The sequence below is a fragment of the Oncorhynchus masou genome, chromosome 33 (assembly GCF_036934945.1).
Source record: "Oncorhynchus masou masou isolate Uvic2021 chromosome 33, UVic_Omas_1.1, whole genome shotgun sequence".
Classification (NCBI taxonomy): Eukaryota; Metazoa; Chordata; class Actinopteri; order Salmoniformes; family Salmonidae; genus Oncorhynchus; species Oncorhynchus masou.
Window position 1 is genome coordinate 30,770,874 of NC_088244.1, and position 19,498 is coordinate 30,790,371.

Genomic DNA, 19,498 nt, shown 5'->3' on the forward strand with positions numbered 1-19,498 from the left:
AGGCCCCTTACTGGCTTTTGAAGGGGCCCAAATCACCTGAGTAGTCGGGTGGTACTGTAGGTGGCTAGGCCCTAGGCAAACTTTCTCTTAGACAGCTCCTTTATCATCACCAGGGCAATAATTGGCTGCCCACCAGCCCAGCCCTGCTCAGCCCAGCTCAACTCAACTCAGCCCAGCTCAACTCAGCACCTTCCCAGCTAGCACATTACGTTTTGAGAACCATGTGTTTCTTAGTGCTTCGTGAGAACGTGGTTGACCTGTGGTAATGGTGCAGGATAGTTGCTTGACTTTGGAACATTGTCAGTACATTTAAGTAACTTGACAAAAGAACTTTAATTTCATTAATTAACAGAACGTTTCCTTAAAGTTCAAACATGGTTATTTATTTCACCTTTATTTACATAAATGTACATATTTAGTTACATTTAATTTACATTTTGGTAATGTTATAGGAACGCTCTCCAACTGCTTTGACATTGGGAAAGTTCTCAAATAGTACAGAAAATGTTAAGAAACAACCTTCTGTGGGACTAATTCAATGGATAACGAACAGAAGATTATAGGTTTGAATCTCATTGATGCTGTTCCACAATAAAAAGGTTAATGTGATTGCATGATTAATGCAATCACATGCTTGGAGTTCAAAACAGTTAACCCAAACTAAGCTAGCAGTGTTATTCAAAGTTTTATATAAACATGATCTCAGAACGTTATTTAATTACCATAACATAACCTAGAATTTACATTCTCAGAACGTTATTAAAACCTCCCAGGAAAACTTTCACAGTAAAACATTCTCAGAACCTCTCTGCAACCTAAAAATGTATATTCCCAAAACCTCCTTTCTCAGAATGATAAAAACCGTAGGGCTTCATTCCAAGTGCCAATGGGAAACCAAAAACGTATGTTCCAACAACTTCCAAAGAACCAAATGTGCTAGCTGGGTTCTGATATAACAAGCTCTTGTTTTTGCCTGTGCTGCACTTGTGTTTTACAACCAATTGCTTGTTGTTAGCCAGATGGGATAGTTTATTTTGTGGGCTATAATAATCATACCTGCATAAAATCAGACAAACATTGATTTGATTTGCAAAACAGGATCGTGGTTGTTTCTCATAATGATGCAATTCCGTAGGGTGGTGGAAACAAATATATTTCATAATATTCCCGATAGGTGTCTATTGAAGGCTAGTCTATTTATGTAATCTTACACACAATTAACTCTGTAGGCTTATTTGTTGGTAGATGAGCATTCCCTAATCTGAGAGTATTAGCAACTAAAATCGTCAGTCGATACAGACTGGCAGGTATACATCGACAGATAAAGGCCTTACTCATCAGTTTGGCTTAGAAAGTCATCGGGGGTCATCTTAGATCTCAGACTCTTCTCGTTCCATTTTCCATTGTTGTTCCTTCCAATTTGTGAGCTCTTTCTGTTATCAGCCATGCCTTCTGATATATCTTACATCATAGCCTTAAAACTGTGTTGACCATGTTTGCTATAAGGGACTTGATTAGGCCTATAGAAGGCTGCCTACCCAATGGTGCAGCATTTGACTGTGTCTTTAAGAGATACAGGCGTTTCTAAGCCAGGATAGCCCGGTATCTCAAATTGTTCTGTTAATTTTCACATAGAAACTTTAATTAGGCGGATGGATGTTTGACATGCTTTTTATCTTTGTATCACAAACCGGTTTTGAGAAAATAATGATGAAAGTGGCCATTTTAGGCGTTTTTTAAAAGGCGTTATATGTCTGCTGTATCATCTTGGTGTCATTATATTCCTTATAGCTATTCAACTGTATTCTTACAGGGTTCAGATGTAAAACAAACAAAAAAAGAGAGAGAAAAAAGGGTTAATTGCAAGGGGGCAGATTACTATTAAAAAGATCTGTATAAAAAAGCAATGCACACACACCAATAAAACATTTTTCTTTAAATGAAATGTTCATTAAAGTAATTAGGAAAGAAGTGAAGGGTGTTCAACCAGCATTGAGGTGCAACCAACATTTTATATAATCATTGAAAATGACTATGAAGCCCCCAAAAACACTAGAAACCACACTATAGACCAGGGGTTCCCAAACTTTTTAACTCGAGGCTCCCTTCCAGCATTGTAGAACATCCCCCCCCCCCCTACATGGGCCCGCACTCACCACGTCTATTTCAATGGGCACAAGCTCTGTTCATGACACAAACGGTTCAGGTTTACAGCAACAACAAAAAACATTAGCTGACATGGGCTAGTTGTTCTGGACATTTCTGACCAGTTATAAATAGTTCTCTAAGGTATGTAATGACTAACAGGAGCTGATGATGCACTACCCAATTTAGAAATGTTACCTTGTCCATTCTACAATTACAACTTTCAAGAGTAAGTTGAAAGTCTGCCGACCCCATGACCCACAGTTTGACATTGAACTTCAGATTTTCACTGCAATTTTTTTGCTGAACTTTTATTAATGTGAGCATTCAAAATTCAAAAGGCACTCAAACATCTGAGCTATCTTTTTTGCAGGTGCATGGTAACAGTTGAATAAGATGAGAAAATAGAAGGAACCCGCACACTGCTCTTAATAGTATCACTGCTCTTTAATAAGCTTATGCCGCGTAGAGTAGACCAGAAGGCTAAACTGAAAAACCTAACCTCTATCAAATAAAAAGATGGCGGAGCCGCAAAGGGACTTCTGTGGGAGGGTATTTATTTACATAGTGAATCCGAAAGAAAAACAACAGTACTGCCACCAAAAGTATACATCCTGGCCGCTTAAAACAATGCTGCCCCATCAACAGCTCAATCCAAAATGGTCGCCCTTTTGAACTGCAAGAGAGGCTCCTTTTGTATGGGAAGCCCCTCCCATCAGAACATACTAAACACTTATTAATTAAAAAATGACCATCATCAAAGCCTACATTTCCCACTCAGCTAAACATCATGAATTATATGCATTGCACCTTTGCAATCCTTTTCTCATGATACAACATAACAATATAACACATTTACAAAATCCCATTACTACTGACATGGTGCCCATTCACAAGAACAAGCCATTCGGGACAGGCACTACAAAGCCAGCCCAATTGCCGTAGCTCTGGTCCTTATCCCAGCATACCCGGAAGCTATTAAGCTTATTAAAAAGCAGTGACATTAATGTGAGCATTGCCAGAACAATCTGAGATACCTCAAATATTTTTGGTCTGTCCTTGGTGTGGAATCGTCCATAGGCCTAGGCTACTGTATTACCAGCACATTAATTAGCATGCAGGACGGTAATATCAAAATGCAAGGCCTTCATCTAGCTAGTCTGATTCATTTCATTAGAAGCAGATAAATCCCAGATTTCCCAGGATGTCCCTTTCGATGTTCAGACGGAGAGGGAGACCACCACCATTTCAATATAATTTCATCTAATGAACATCTTGGCCTATCTGATAAACATCTAATTTCAGTCTCAGATTTCATTTATCCTTAAAGTAGATGAGAAATAAGAAATACACATTTTACAAGGTGGTTAGGCCTAGGTCTAGAAGACAGTTTTAAAAACAGTCATATAGTTACAAATTATTAATTTGGAAAAGAACAGTCACATAGTTTGTTGTGTGACGAATATTTCCTTTAACTCAATTTTCTCCCCCTATTTTATTTATTTTAAGCAACAAGTGCTTTTTTTGAACATCTCTATTTTGGCAGATGTTCCATTTCTGCATAAACATTCTCAGAGGTAATTTGTGGTTCAGATTAATCACTGACTTTCAGATGTTTGTCAAAGGCTTATGTTGTGTGTCTGGCATCCAACCTATTCCCATGTGGAAGCAGGCTGGGGCTCTATCTATCACACCTACTATATATATGTGGATTCCCTTTCGTCTCACCGGCACAGTTGACAAACCTTTTATTAGTGAGCAAAACTCTGTTTGAACTAAAGCTTTCAAAGGAACACCTTCTCCTCCTCCACAGCTGTGGAAAAGCCCAGTGGAGAAAATCAGAGGATCGCTGAAATAACATGGCAACAAATTGACAATGTGGGCTTAATAAATGGGAGAAAATATGCTTCAGTTTAGCATTTTAAAACAGGTTCTGTGGTTTGTTCTGTGTTCTCCAAACAGAGAGCCAGTCTGAGCCTAATAACAGGACGTGAGCTTGACAGTGTGAGAAGCGGAGAACATGGCCCTCTTACGGTGCTCAAGAGGTAGACAGTGAACATATCTGGAACGTGGATGCCATATCTGAAACACGGCGATTTGCTCTACTCTGAGCTTTTTAAACTTGACACAATACCTTTTTTACTTAAGTTGCATGCATATTATATGCTACATCCTTATAACCAAATTGTACAAACAGTTATTAAAATAATAATGAATGGGACTAATGATGATATCTCCCCTCGATGATGTCGTCTGAGGGTGTGAGGGATAGGCTGGCTAGGTTAGTGGGCCTGCTGCTGCTCTGCTGAGGAATGTATTATAAGAGATCTGTGTGTACTGTAGGGAGGAAGGTGAGAGATGGCCAAGACTCGCCCTGGACACAACTGGTTAATATCGGAGTTTGGTTTGCTCTGCCTTGAAACATCACCTTTAATGCTGGAGCCTGGACTCAGTGGACAGTGGACTCACATGGCTTCTCATTGGAAAACAAACAACACATGAACATTCTGCAGACAGAGTATGCAATGTATGCTGAAAGCTAATCCACAGTTAGAAAAAAGTTAGAAAATAGAATTAGTCCAACAATAGCTAATTGGTCTAGTCTTAAAAAGCAAAGCATTTAATAATGCAATCTTTTACATGTTTTGCCCTTTTTGTTATGTACTTCTCTTTTTGTTATGTACTTCTCTTTTTGTTATGTACTTCTCTTTTTGTTATGTACTTCTCTTTTTGTTTTGTTAGATATTCGTGCGTGATTTTTTTACCTTATTGCCCATTTCCTTGTTGTTCCTAATTTGCCCATGTCCCATTTTCCCTCTCATTTCCCTCCCTGGTGCATGGTCATGGCTAGAAGGGATCCCGCTTTTGTCAAATTAAAGTCCAAAGTCAATTTTTTGGGCATTTAAGCTAACCCTAACCCTTTTCCTAACCTTAATCTAATTCTTATGAACTGCTATGTTAATTATCTTAACCTGCTGCGTAAGTTCTCCTAACCTGCTACAAAAAGTAAAATCTGACTTTAATTTGACAAAATCTGGATCCTTTCTAGCCATGACCCTGGTACATCTCTGATCATTTAGCTCTATCCTGTTTGCCTCTGATGTCAACAATAACACCACTTTGGTGGTACCTATAAGCAGATGCTGCACGGGCTTGTTAATTGGGCGAAGCGAATGATTACAGATACCTATTCAGCTCAGCTCATATAAAAATAGTTTACACACGCAGAATTACTAGGTACAGCTGGATGCAGCAAACAGCTAAAAAATCCATCTCTACTACCTGCTCCCTGTGGGAGCAACACTAAACATGGCTCTGATGTTTCTCTCCCTCCCTGATCAGGTGGCTGGAAGAGCAGTTTGTACCATGTGAATGAATGGTGGGATTCTACAAGCTAGGGCTTACTAGACGGTTCCCTTTCAATAGGTCTCTTGACATAGGCCTAGTGCATGACTGGAATGGAGGTTCTGTACTTAAAATCAGAAGTATTTGCCATGGGCTCTCTGTGCATGGGCTCACCAGAATTGATAGAATGTTAAGAATTCATCCATTAATAGCCCTGTAAAATACATTAGCAGGAAAGAATGCAATGTTTTCAGCAGATGTGCCATGATGGGTCACCAGTGGCTTTAGTTGGAGGATAACAATCAGAGAAAGATGCTATACCCCTGGTACTAAAGATGATTTCCACTGAAACGCTCTCAAAAGCAAGTGCGGTTGCTTGAATTAATACCAGATCAGAAAGGTTTTATTATAAGGGTCTATTATTATCCTTCGACTAAAAAGACACCTTCAAATTAGACAAATAAATAAACATTCTTTCACATTTCTTTTACGAACAAATACACAAATACCCTATATAAAAAAGTATGTGGACACCCCTTTAAATGAGTGGATTTGTCAATTTCAGTCACACCCGTTGCTGACAGGTGTAAAAATAAATTGAGAGAAACAAAGCACACAGCCATGCAATCTCCATAGACAAACATTGTCAGTAGAATGGCCTTACTGAAGAGCTCAGTGACTTTCAACGTTGCCCCATCATAGGACGCAACCTTTCCAACAAGTCAGTTTGTCAAATTTCTGCCCTGATAGAGCTGCCACGGTCAACTGTAAGTGCTGTTATTGTGAAGTGGAAACGTCTAGGAGCAACAACGGCTCAGCCACACAAGCTCACAGAACGGGACTGCCGAGTAAGTAGTGCGTAAAAATTGTCTGTCCTCAGTTGGATCACTCACTACTGAGTCCTAAACTGCCTTTGAAAGCAACGTCAGCACAATAACTATTCGTCGGGAGCTTCATGAAATGGGTTTCCATGGCTGAGCAGCCACACACAAGCTTAAGATCACCATGAGCAATGCCAAGCTTCAGCTGGAGTGGTGTAAAGCTCACCACCATTGGACTCAGGAGCAGTGGAAATGCGTTCTCTGGAGTGATGACTCACGCTTCACCATCTGGCAGTCCGACGGACGAATCTGGGTTTGGCGGATGCCAAGAGAACGTTTGGTGTAGGAGGAATAGTGGTCTGGGGCTGTTTCTCATGGTTTGGGCTAGGCCCCTTAGTTCCAGTGAAGGGAAATCTTAATGCTACAGCATACAATGTCATTCTAGATGATTCTGTGCTTCCAACATTGTGTTAACAGTTTGGGAAAAGCCTTTTGCTGTTTCAGCATGACAGGGCCCCCGTGCACAAAGCGATCAGAGTGGAAGAACTTTACTGGCCTGCACAGAGCCCTGACCTCAACCCCATCAAACACCTTTGAGTTGAATTGGAACACTGACTGCGAGCCAGGCCTAATCGCCCAACATCAGTGCCCGACCTCAATAATGCTCCTGTGGCTGAATGGAAGCAAGTCCCCACAGCAATATCTTTCTAGTGGGAAGCCTTCCCAGAAGAGTGGAGGCTGTTCAAGCAGCAAAAGGGGGACCAACTTCATATTATGGCCCATGATTTTGGAATGAGATGTTCGACGAGTCAGTGTCCACATACTTTTAGTCATGTAGTGTATAATAGTAATTGGAAATAGTATAATGCACGATGGGCGCAAGTCCACATTATCACACTCACCAGTAAAATAATCAAATTCAGCAGGAAACAATGCTATTTTTGCCACAGATTTGTCTAGATGGGTGACTTCGGTAGGAGAATGTAAAGCTGTGAAAGAAAATGATTCTTTAGGCCCATGGCCAAAATGTAGTCCTATAAAACATAACGCTGTCTACAATGGATCATGTTCGTTTTGTTTGTAACACATCATTATTCAGTGTGAATTTCTCTCCTAACAAATAATTATTCAGAAAACTTGATTTACATAGTAGCCAAGGTTAGTGCGTTGTACAGTACAGTAGCATTGCTTCCATTCTTTGAAAGACCGCCTGCTTGTAGGATGTCATGCCTTTATGACTGGCAGACAGTAACTCCTCTCTCTGTTTAAACCCACTCCAAATGATAAGCTGTTGGTTGGGAATGAGCTATGCTCATTTAGTATGTAAATTGCAAAAGCTATGGATGCATACATTTTCTCGTAGCCGTGTGTTGCTTACAAAAAATGTTATTTTAATTTCCTTGTAATATTCATCCCAAACTCTTATTAGTTTTGTCCATAATACCATACATTCACAGTAAATTTGGTCTTCAGACAAATAGCATTTGCACACACCTAAGTGTTGGATGAAATGCCATCTGTATATTTGAATAGCAGGAATGAGGAGGCAATATGATTTGAATGAACAATAGGACCTTGAATAGCATGGGCCTAATGCATGATTGTATCTAAGTATGTCTACTCTGCACTGAATTTGCTACATTATCCATGTGGTGTGATTGTGAAATGTAAGATATAGTGTAACCAGGTAAAGCAATGGGCTTTACATGGTCACATAATTATGGTATTCAAGTAGTATGATTGGGCGTTTACATTTTGTGCATTAGGCCCCATGGTTCGCTTTGTGGATATGGAAATATTGATGTCAAGTGTAAAGTTATGGGAGACGGACATATAATCGACAGTTAATAACAAGTTGTGTGTAATTGAAGCCGATTCCCAGATAGGCTACCTCTACAGACAGTGTTATTGTAATTTAGAAAGTCCGCTTCCAAACAATGAGGGTGAATGACAGTGATTAGACAGTGCTCCCATGCCCTTTGAAACTGTGGAGAGAGTAAGATGAGGCAGGGATCAGGCCAGGGAAGCATTTGGTATACAACCCAGCTGTAATTGCACTACAGAACAAGTTGTATTTCCTTTGTTTCTCATCCACTGGCATTTGGGCCTGTGTGAGAGTGTTGTACCACTTTAGCTTGCAGTTTGGACCACTGAAACAGTGGACAGTGTTGTTCTAGGCAGTCTTGCCATTGTGTCCTTTTTAGGATAACAGAAATGGGCTTTGCCTTTGTCCAAAGATGGATTGTTGTTGTACTGTTGTGATATTACCTGGTGAGGTGGGTTGTACCATAACGGCACCACCGTTGTCTTCTGAAACCGGGCCATTTCAACATTGTCTCTGACAAAGTTCTGATTCCTCAGGTCTCACAAGGAGCAAAAGGAGCATGCATGCACTTACACACATCTTTCTCTTTTTGCAGATGAACATGGACATTTGAAAATATACCTGCCCAAAAAGCTGCTTGAATGTCTACCAAAATGCTCGTCGCTGCCAAAGGAGAGACACAGGTGGAACACCAATGAGGTATGGGTCCTACTTCTCCTTGCGGTTATCGTTGCAAATGTTTCTGATACAATGTAAAAACACATTATGTTAAATCGTAAGGGTAGGTAGCATAAATGTAACCACATGTAACATATGGATTCGCATTAGTATACGCATCAAAAGTCCCAAATGAAAAATTACAGCATATGTGTCTATTTCTTGTGTTATTACATCAAACCTATCAGAATCCCGAAGTCATGCCGGAAATTGTTTTTGCGGCATGTGACATAATATGGAGGACCCGGCAAGCATGCCAGAACTTACAAACCCTACCGTTACGCTTGTTTACACTGAGCTGCACTGGGGTCAGAAAGCAATCTTGGTTACATTAAGACACTGTGGAGCCGGCATGAGATATAGGTTAGAAAACGTACCTCACTGCAAGGATGGGATATGCCACAACTCCAAATTGTACCCTTGTCCACACTAAGGATGTGACAAATGGAAAAATGTTCTTAACGTTTAAACAGCATTTTTTTGTTTGTTGCAGTTTTCCATTAAAACGATAAGAAACATTTTCCACATGAATTCATAATGCAGCTGCGCTGCTGCCTGCAACAGTTCGGGTCTCACAGTGCTTCCCTATCAGGTTAGCATTGCACCTGTACTACCATTACTGTATCTCAATTCCACCTCGCAAAGTTTGCATTTCCTTGTCATTTAACTTTTTAAAGTACTGCCGTACAGGACTTCGCTTGCCTTTCTCTGACATTAATGACGACGATGTAGTGGTAGTTGCATCCAAAATAATTTATTCCTTGACTTACATTGACTCCCGGTGTCGACTCCCATTTCTGTGTCAAGATTCCATTCTGCAAGGAATCGACACCTAAGATTCAGTATTTTTGGAATTGAGAAGACTGATTGGTTGGCATACTTCGGAGACACTTGCGTCTTTCATAGTGAGCTAGCGAGGAACAGAGAGAGAGGGTATGGGCACAGTATAGGCAAGTCGGCCACAAAGGCATTCAGTCAGAAATGTGTACTAGGCCTATTGAAAAGCAATCAAAAGCTGTATCTCGCAATGGAATGGTGTATCTCGTAATTTCTTGGCTTGCAATGTCTCGCAACTTTAGTAAAGGAGGACCTATCATCAATGAATAGGCTAGGATGTTCTACACACAACAGATCAAAGACTGAACATACTCACATCATTAGATAAGTGAAATTTGGGGTGTAATCATTAGTCCAAACAGTTCTATTTTGCAACTAAAACAAGAGTTTCTATTGGACAAATTCACGTAAGTCCATTCCTGTTTCATTGCATTTGCTTCCGTTTAAGAAATGTTTTGTAACAGAATTAGCGTATTGAATACACCCTAAGCGACACAATGGAAGGGGAGACAGGAGTGGGCAGGCAGAAAAAACCTGGTGTGCATATGCCTTGCAAATTCACCAAAGTAGATTAAAGTTTGTCTCTTCCTCTGGTTTTATTTAATTTAAACAATTTTCCCCAGGCCTTTATAGCCTGTCGACTAGTTAGGTTATAACACAGAAAAGAATATGTTTTGTGATAACTGCACTGTGATTAACATTTTGTGGGAGAATTTTTTTTCTTTTTCGGGATTTTTCTTAACATTAAGGATCCCAATTTCGTTTAAACAGTTTAACGTTTAAAGTTCACAAACCTAATCCACACTGCGCCATCGAGAAGATTGTAATGCTACTATTTTTCCTGGAAAACTGCCCTTTTCGTCCTCATGCTATCTAGCAGTAGTCACAGCAGCTGTTATGGAATGGCACGTCACGTTGAACAAAAAAGAAGCTGATTGACTGACACTTCCATTCCAAAGTGGCTGTGTTGGCTACTGCTAGCTAGTATGAGGGTGAAAAGTTCAGTTTTCTGGAAAAACTAGCAGTATTTCAATCTTCTCGATGTATCAGTGTGGATAAAGGTAAAAGTTAGAGTACAGTGGCACATCCCATCCTTGCATTGAGGTATGTTTTCCGACCCATATCACGTGCCGACTACACAGCGTCTTAATGTAACCATGATTGTGTTCCGACCCCAGTGCAGTTCATTGTAAACAAGCGTAATGGTAGGGACAGTATCTTCTGGCAAGCCAGCCTATTCCATATAATGTAAACTCCATCAAAAATAACTTCAAATGTACAACTTCAAATTTAACCAAATCGTTTGCACTCATGACTGCTGTTTATTTATTTTTATTCCGATCTTGTCTAATCGCTGCATCTCCCCAACAAGCTCGGGAGAGGCAAAAGTCAAGTCATGCGTCCTCTGAAACATAATTCGCCAAACCACGCTTCTTAACTGCTTAACTGCCTGCTTACCGGAAGCCAGCCGCACCAATGTGTCGGAGGAAACACCGTTCAACTGACGATCGAGGTCAGCCTGTAGGCACCCGGCCCGCCACAAGGAGTCACTAGAGCGTGATGAACCAAGTAAAGACCCCCTGGCAAAACCCTCCCCTAACCTAGATGACGCTGGGCCAATTGTGCACCACCCTATGGGACTCCCGGTCACTGCCAGTTGTGACACAGCCTGGGATCAAACCCGGGTCTGTAGTGACGCCTCAAGCACCGCCTCAATGCAGTCCTTAGACCACTGCGCCACTCACCTTAGACCGCTGGCTACTGGTTTTAATTTAAAAAATGTGCCAACTTAAAAGCAAAAATTTATGAATTTACTGTTACAAATCAGCTTGCAAGGTTGCTAGCCAACTAGCCTGTGAGTGTTAGCCCTACTAGCGTGCTAACGTTAGACCTACCAGCCTGTTAACTTTATGTGACTGCATGAGTTGCTATCAACACCTAGTTTACAGCTACATAAAGTAATCCAAAGTTTTAGAAATACATGACACCATCTAACCAGTTATCAAATAATGTTACTAGCTAGCAGGCTAAAATAACAAACTAGCCTAGCTAGCCAACCACCATGGTTGACATAGCTAAGTAGTAAGCCAGCAGATAAGCCAGCAAAGGCAGGAATCTACAGAACACAAAATAATCCAGCAGATATAAAGTAGAGAGAGCGGAGACTTACCGATTGACGACTGAGTTAGCTACCAAAGAAAAGCCAAGAAGGCACTTTAGAGGGAGAGGCCGTTTCACCAGCCGAGGGAGAGTCAGCTAATCCAATAGCGAGCTTGCTAACATGGAGTAGATTCTCCATATGACGTTGAGAAATAGTAATTGTGGGTAGTTTAGAAGATATCCGGAAATAAGTTAATAAATTTCTAAAAAACCCAAAACAAAACTATGTTTGTAGGTATAGTTAACCAGATTGTGACTACAACTAAGTTACGAAGTGTTTGACCACACTATGTTGTTACTTTGGTGAGTAAAAACTCATGCTTCCTACCCTTTAACATCAGACACAAAATCTGTCATTCTTCAGGCCTATATTTGCGCATGCATAGTAAATTCTTGAATTTACATTTTTTTTACTCACATTTTTATAATTCAATTTAACTTCAGCTTTACTGTTTTAAATTAGTTAGCAAAGAAACAATAACCCCCCAAAATTGCATTGTTAAATGTGTAGAATCACATGCTTATATTTATTTAGGTTCTAACATCAACACCGCTTTTGCAGCTGATAGAATTATATTCACTAGATTTTCAACTTAATTTGTTCCTGTTGCTTAGCTTCCCATTTCCAGTTTTTTTGTTTGGCCCTCCAGTCTAGTGGCCAATAGTAAGACATAGAGGAAAAATGTATGATAAAAAATGTAGCATGTCACAGAACACAAACATTTTAACAGTTAAGCTTGTGATTTTCATAATGTACATGCCCAGAGCCCTGTATTCCTAAAGCACATTAGCATTCATGTTGAAGCCACTGTAAAATATGAATTGTCTTAATTTGTCTAGAGGCTCTGTACTGTTTGGCTGCTGTAGAAAGGAATTTGGAGAGCATGATGTTCTCGGCAGATTCTAATTGAAGGTTTCTTCTGCATTGTGAGCACAGTGTCATTGACCTCCTTAAGGATAGTATGACCTTTGACCATACCATTAATGCTCACTGGCTGAAAAAAAGCACTCAACCTACACACATAAGAACCTGCAACAGTCAATTTCCACATACACTACATGGGCAAAAGTATGCTCCTCAGACATTTCATTCCAAAATCATGGACATTAACATGGAGTTGGTCCCCCATTTGCTGCTATAACAGCCTCCACTCTTTTGCAAAGGCTTTCCACTACATTTTGGAACATTGCTGCGGGGACTTCCATTCAGCCAAAGGAGCATTAAGTCAGGTTGGGCACTGATGTTTGGCGATTAGGCCTGGCTCGCAGTCGGCGTTCCAATTCATCCCAAAGGTGTTTGATGGGGTTGCGGTCAGGGCTTTGTGCAGGCCAGCCAAGCTCTTCCACACCAATCTCGACAAACCATTTCTGTATGGACCTCGCATTTTGCACTGGGGCATTGTCATGCTGAAACAGGAAAGGCTTTCCCCAAACTGTTGCCACAAAGTTGGAAGCACAGAATCGTCTGGAATGACATTGTATGCTGTAGCACTAAGATTTCCCTTCACTGGAACTAAGGGGCCTAGCCCGAACAATGAGAAACAGCCCAAGACTATTATTCCTTCTCCACCAAACTTTACAGTCGGCACTATGCATTGCGGCAGGTAGTGTTCCCCTGGCATCCGCCAAACCCAGATTTGACCGTCAGACTGCCAGACTCATCACTCTAGAGAACGCGTTTCCACTGCTCCAGAGTCCAATGGAGGCGAGCGGGTGTGGCTGAAATAACCGAATCCACTCATTTGAAGGTGTCCACATACTTTTGTAGTGTAGCGTATCCATGTAGTGTATGTATCCGTGGAATAATAGCTGGATCAAGTTGGATGTGTCTTATCGCTGAGCTCATGTTTATTTTTACACTATCCATTCTTAATTAAAGGAATTCCTGTTTAGCCTAAACCATAAATGTAGCTGTCGATCACACGAGTTCTTGTTCAGTAGGGCTGCATATTCCACAACGTATTCATCCAGCATTATGTAGAACTCATAATTTCAACATAACAAAGTATTTAACATGGGCTGCATAAGAGCCTGGAGGTGTTTCACATTTCATATATTGTATCACACCAATAAGAAAAGATAACAATTCGTTTAGCTTTCTGTCGCGGAAAATGAAAGTGCAAAATGTTGTTATTTGTATGCCGTGTGAAAAGAAATCACAGAAGCCATTTGTCCTTGACCTATAGGCCAGCTATTTTACATTATTTCATTTATTTCCAGTGCAGTCACTTTAAAATGTTATGCAAGTGAGACAGTGTATTGCTTGATCTTCACATTTTATTTGTCATGATCTGTTTTTGTTGTATGGATTGTCTCTCTTGTCTTCATATGTGGAGACTAGCAGGGAGACTGGAACTAAACATTATTTAGTTTGCTGCCTGAAGCTGGAGGGATTTTGAATGATTGCAATTGCAGAAGTTTCTCTAAGGTAATTCAAGAGCTGCTGCCTGGGAAGGCATCGCTGAATTCTTAATACAATTGATCCTAATAAAGCAAACGTTGTGGTTTGAACACATTAACCGACATGCAGCGGAATCGTCAGAGGAGCCAAGGCAAAGAAAAGCAGGACTGTTTTATTTGTATAATTATTTATTAATTAGTTAATTAGTTACTAATAAGTTATTAGCTAACATTGTTTCTTTCTCCTTTCATTAATTACATTTTAAGTCTGTAACTTTTTAAAAGAAAATAGTGTGGAGCAAAGTGATTGGTTGAGAGACCTTCTGATGGTCTCAGCCCCACTGTCATAGCTCATCTGTCACTCCCACATCAACTCAGGTCCGCCAAGCCTCTGGAGTGACAAATAGTCAACCATCTTCTCTTAAAGGTGCATTTTTGAAATAGAAAGTCATTTTGATCCTTCAACAGTGAAGTGATGTAGTGACAAGTCTTTGTGCTTGAATATGCTGTATAAAGAATGAATGACAATGCCAAGATAGAGACAGAGAGGGAAGGAAGCCGTTTGGTATTTCAGTCAATCTTCAAGATTTGAGAGAATTTGTCAGAATTTTCTCACCGCTTTCCCTTGAGGTGCAGATCAGTTCAGATCAATGATCCTATGGCTTTATTGAAATTCGATATTGAGATAATTAGTTGTTAATGAGTGAATTAATCGAACTATATGAGCAAAGATTTGATCAAAGTCACTGCCACTAATAATGACAAGGAATGAAAGCAATGTGCAAAACCCAGCCACCCGTACTTTTCATTAACACATTTAGGCCAGAAATACTGTCGTCATTGGTTTTCTAATTGAGTGAAAAACAAGTGGAAGCGTCAGAGCAAACATGATGGTAAATTATTAATGTGATCCGTACCTCAAGACAAAATATGGGTGGTGTTGAAATGAGTGATGTCACTTTTATTTACATCAGAAGTCCTTACTTCTAATGTATTTGTTGCTGTATGAGATGATTTGTTTTGTATTAGCCTAATCCCTTAGCCTTTTGGAGTAACCTAATTGTTGCGGTGCTGATTTGAATAGGTCTACACATGAATTAACATACACAATATAATCTCTGTATTAGACATTATCTCTATGTATCATTCTCTCAGTCTGCCTCACTTTTGTTTCCTTGCCATGTTATGAGCAAGTATAAAATAATCCGCTAGCATGTTTTCTAATTGAGGCTACTGTTTTAGCTTGCTTCTCCTGTCTGACCTGCAGAGTTCTCCTAGCAGTCTAAATGAATTAATGGATTTTGAAATTGCTTTCAAGCACATTTAATTAACAGACACAGTTGTGTTTCTGGTGTTACTTTAAGAGAGCACAATATATATGTTTGTTCTAGTATTAATGTGATAGGTACGGTACCTCATGTCAGGTTTTCCAATACCACAAGCAAAGAGAGCATCATACCTAATTATGTTGCACGTTGTGTGTTAGGAGAGCACTACTTTTCAGGGTTGAGAAGACGGAGGGAGATAGGCAACCTTCCCTAAAATCAAGGGCGTTTCTCTTTCATGTGCGCCGTGCGAAGGGAACCAGCGTCTCTGTCTCTTTCTGTGCTGTGGCTCGTTGGTGGCAGGCGGGGAGGGAGAGGATTACAGTCTCTTGTCGGCAGCAATTGTGTGACTCTTAGCGAAAGTGACACCTCATCAATTCTCTGCATATTTCTGGCGCTGGTTCAGCATGCCTAATGCCACCTTGTTGTTTTTCTCCTCCTCTGATTAAACTCTCAACATTTTGGGCACTATGATAGAGAGAGCCTTTGATGACCACCTCAGCTTGAATGCAGGTTTGCTCACATCTAAACGCTTTCCTTAAACCTAACCTATCCTGATGTGTGCAGTTATTATCATACTGGTTTAAAGATGTCTGTCTCAACCCTGTATGAATTTAAAGGCCTCATCCCTCATAGGTAGGTTGGAAAGGTCTTGGCTTCTACCTTGTTGCTGAATAAGTGTTTGTCATCCCTCTAGAGGGGAAAGAGATTCTCCCCTCCTGCCCCTCCAAATGTGTATCGGAATGGAGCGAGGGTGTGAAGGCAGTTAGTGCCAAGCTATTCATTTTTATCTAACGTTTATGGGGAGAAGGTATGAAGGAATACATTTCAAGCATTTACTGGAAAATTAGATAAACCAATCTGATAAAAATGCGAGGGAAGGAAGGCAGGAAGGGGGCGGAGGAAGGGGGCAGACTCATCCTCTCTCAGAGCCGGTGATAGGCATGCACGCTGCGCTCAGCTTTTAAATTGTCAAAGTGAGATTAAGAGGAAATATGGGGCAAAGCTTGACAATTTAACCATAGCGGAAATAAAGGTAGGTATGTTTCCTCTTAGGGAGGGCATGACAGAAATCAGTGTTTTCTCAAGGAGGGAAATATTTGACTTGTATAATTTGTGAATCCTTCACAAAGAATAGGAAGTTTTGCACCTCAGGTTCGACTAATGCTGCAGAGAATTACAAATATTACATATTTTGTCTCTTATTGCAGTTTACATACATTGCATTACATGACATTGATTTACATAAAGTATACTTTAATAACCCCTAAGACTAAAGCTATTCCCATAGTTTGTTTCACACAGAGCCACACCCCTTCTTGTTGTCGAATCATGTATCATTTTGTGTCATTGCTCTTTCATTCAGCACCCTGCCTCCTAATGCTTACTGAGATGAGTCTAGGCCCAGGAGAAACAAATCCTCACCAGAATTCCTCTCAGGTTCACAACCAACTGCTTGCTATTGTCTGCTGGCTGCTCTGGCAGCCATGACCTCTATTTGGCCGGACATTCCTGTTGAGATTAAAATCTTTTTAAAGAAGGACACCTCACACAGAAAGGGCTTAAAGCTTCTATCCCTTCCCAGATCAAACAGAACCGCCTCCATGTTTAGGTTACCTCAGCATGGGAAGGTAGGAGGACTGGAGATGTGTGGCAGAATTGCAATGCCACGTAGCAGTGCTATTTTTCAAATGCATCTCTTGCTCTTTGGCTCTCGTTGGAACTCTGGGTCCTAAATTTGGGCCTGGTATTCATCCAATAGTAAATTAAGTGGACTGGTCTCCAAAATAGTTTGTTAAATACCCACCAATCTGTATACATTTAAGCCAATTAGGGTTACTTTGGATGAGTGCCTCTGTTTGTGAGATATCAGAATGCATTAGAAAACATGTCGCAATTAGACTTGCCATATCGAGGGGAATAATGTCTGATCCTCAGTCAAAAAGAGTCTTGAAAAGAAAAAGCGCTGGTCCACAGCAGCAGGAAGCCCAGGCGAGAGGGGACAGGGGACCTAAGCTGGTGTGACACCCTCAGTCCTTAATGAATGCCACACAGCAGCACTCTGAGAACTGCACTGTGAGGCACAGTGAGCAAAGCCTCCCCCATAGCTGCCCCATAGCTGCCTGCTGCCTCTAAACTGGTGCTGAACCCAGAGAGACAAGACAGCATCAGCTCAGGCCTCAGTCGGCCTGCTACACATTGAATGCCCCTGTCATCAGTAATAATCCTCTAGTGCCTGCCGCTAACTCTGGCAGTGGCACGGCATGGTGCCTGCATGCAATATGCCTCCACTCAGGACAGCACCTAGCCAGAGCCTCACTGGAGACTGGACACACTCAGTGGACACACTCACTATACTTCTGGGCAGTGGGTGAATCAGACCGACGGGGAGGGAGGGCCAGGGAGGCAGCTAGCCTAGCGATTCAGTGCTGGTCAGACTCAGAAGAACCACAGCTAATGAGTCATGAAATGCATACGACTGAGGAAGGGAGGTAATCTTGGGAGTCGATCACTGACAGTAGGAGATAGGCAGCGATAATGATGAGGACAATTGGATACAGTGGTGTAATCATTCAGAACCTTATCTCTGGCTGGAACGTCACGTCTGTTAACCCTTTCCAGGGCATTTGTTTGCTACAACTTCCCGCTATTAATAATTGAGAATCCAAGGCACAATCTTTCAAAGAGAGCTGCAGGAGATCGCTTCAATCAGATACAGTTTTCATCATTCCTCTGTTCTTTTGTAATGGTAATGATTACTTTTGCGTTTTTATTGAACAAAATATGAAAGGATTACAATGGCAGTAGAGCTTAGCATGTGTCTCTCCTTGTTCTCTCCTTTCAAAACAAACTAGCTACCAATGTCATGTTCTTTCCGTTTGATCCAGAAGAAGTTTATTGTATCATTAACGAATCACCAATTTTTTAATACCTTGCTGAAAGCTAAATGAGGTTAATTTACATGATGTCCTTTCTGTAGCCCTGGATAATCAGCTCTATGAGGTTTGTGTTCTTCCCAGAACCTTTTTACTGTGGCTTGCAGCTTCTCTAGTGCTGCTGCCTACTGCTGAGGCTGGTGAATCCCCCTCGGAATATCCTGACCTCATTACAACATTGGCTGGATTAAAGCTTTCTCCGATGGATTAGGATGATTCTGATTAGGATGATTGGGCCTGCCCTCATCAAACAGCCAGGTGTTTGACTCCCTTTAATGCATTTTCAGTCATTGCTGCAGCACAAACAGATTAGATATTTTTTTTCTCCAGGGCCTGTCAATGTTGTTTTTATGGACATCAGTGCTCAGAGAATTCACCTAATCGAACACAAGACTGGTTCTGATGAAATGTTTATCCTAGCCCAACCTCATCCTTCCTCTACAGAGTGTAATTAAAATGACTCCCTCCGAACCACAAATGTTTATGGAAATGTTCATTAGCTTTTCTGGGGCAATCAGTGGAAAGTAAAGGTCATGTTTGCCTGTTTGTTTGTTTGTTTATTCTTTTTTCTTCAAATCGAGATGCCTTAATGTTAGTGTTTTTCTACACCATGAACAGGTGTTCAGTGCATGTTGTGAATGTGAATGGGCCCGGTGATCAGGTCTCAGGTGGAGTTTGGACTGCTGCTTTAATGATGAAGGGAGAAATACCATTGAATACAGTGGGGATCCATGTTCTTTTAACTAGGTCTTGGGGTTTAACGTTATTTAGGGGTTTGAGAACATTTCCACCCCAAATCCATATTATTAGGAAAAGCCTTTGTGCATGAGAAGCGCAGGCCTCAGCTGCAATGCCTTGGTCGACTTGCCTGGCCTTGTAGTACCCTGCCCTATGTTTTGATAGCTTTACTGATTGCTAGTGCTGTAGCTTACTGTGTCAATTGTGTAGCTGTGGTGCGGTGAGCCTGTTTTTAGCAACCCACAAGTA

At 41.0% G+C, this 19,498-nt stretch overlaps 1 protein-coding gene across 1 annotated transcript in view; it reads left to right on the forward strand.

Annotated features, from left to right (window-relative positions):
• The window catches only part of LOC135528246 (calmodulin-binding transcription activator 1-like), a 477,130-nt gene that overhangs the window by 9,738 nt on the left and 447,894 nt on the right, over positions 1-19,498 (forward strand). The window contains 1 exon segment of the mRNA XM_064957197.1: positions 8,732-8,835. Within this exon segment, the coding sequence (XP_064813269.1) occupies positions 8,732-8,835 (104 nt within the window).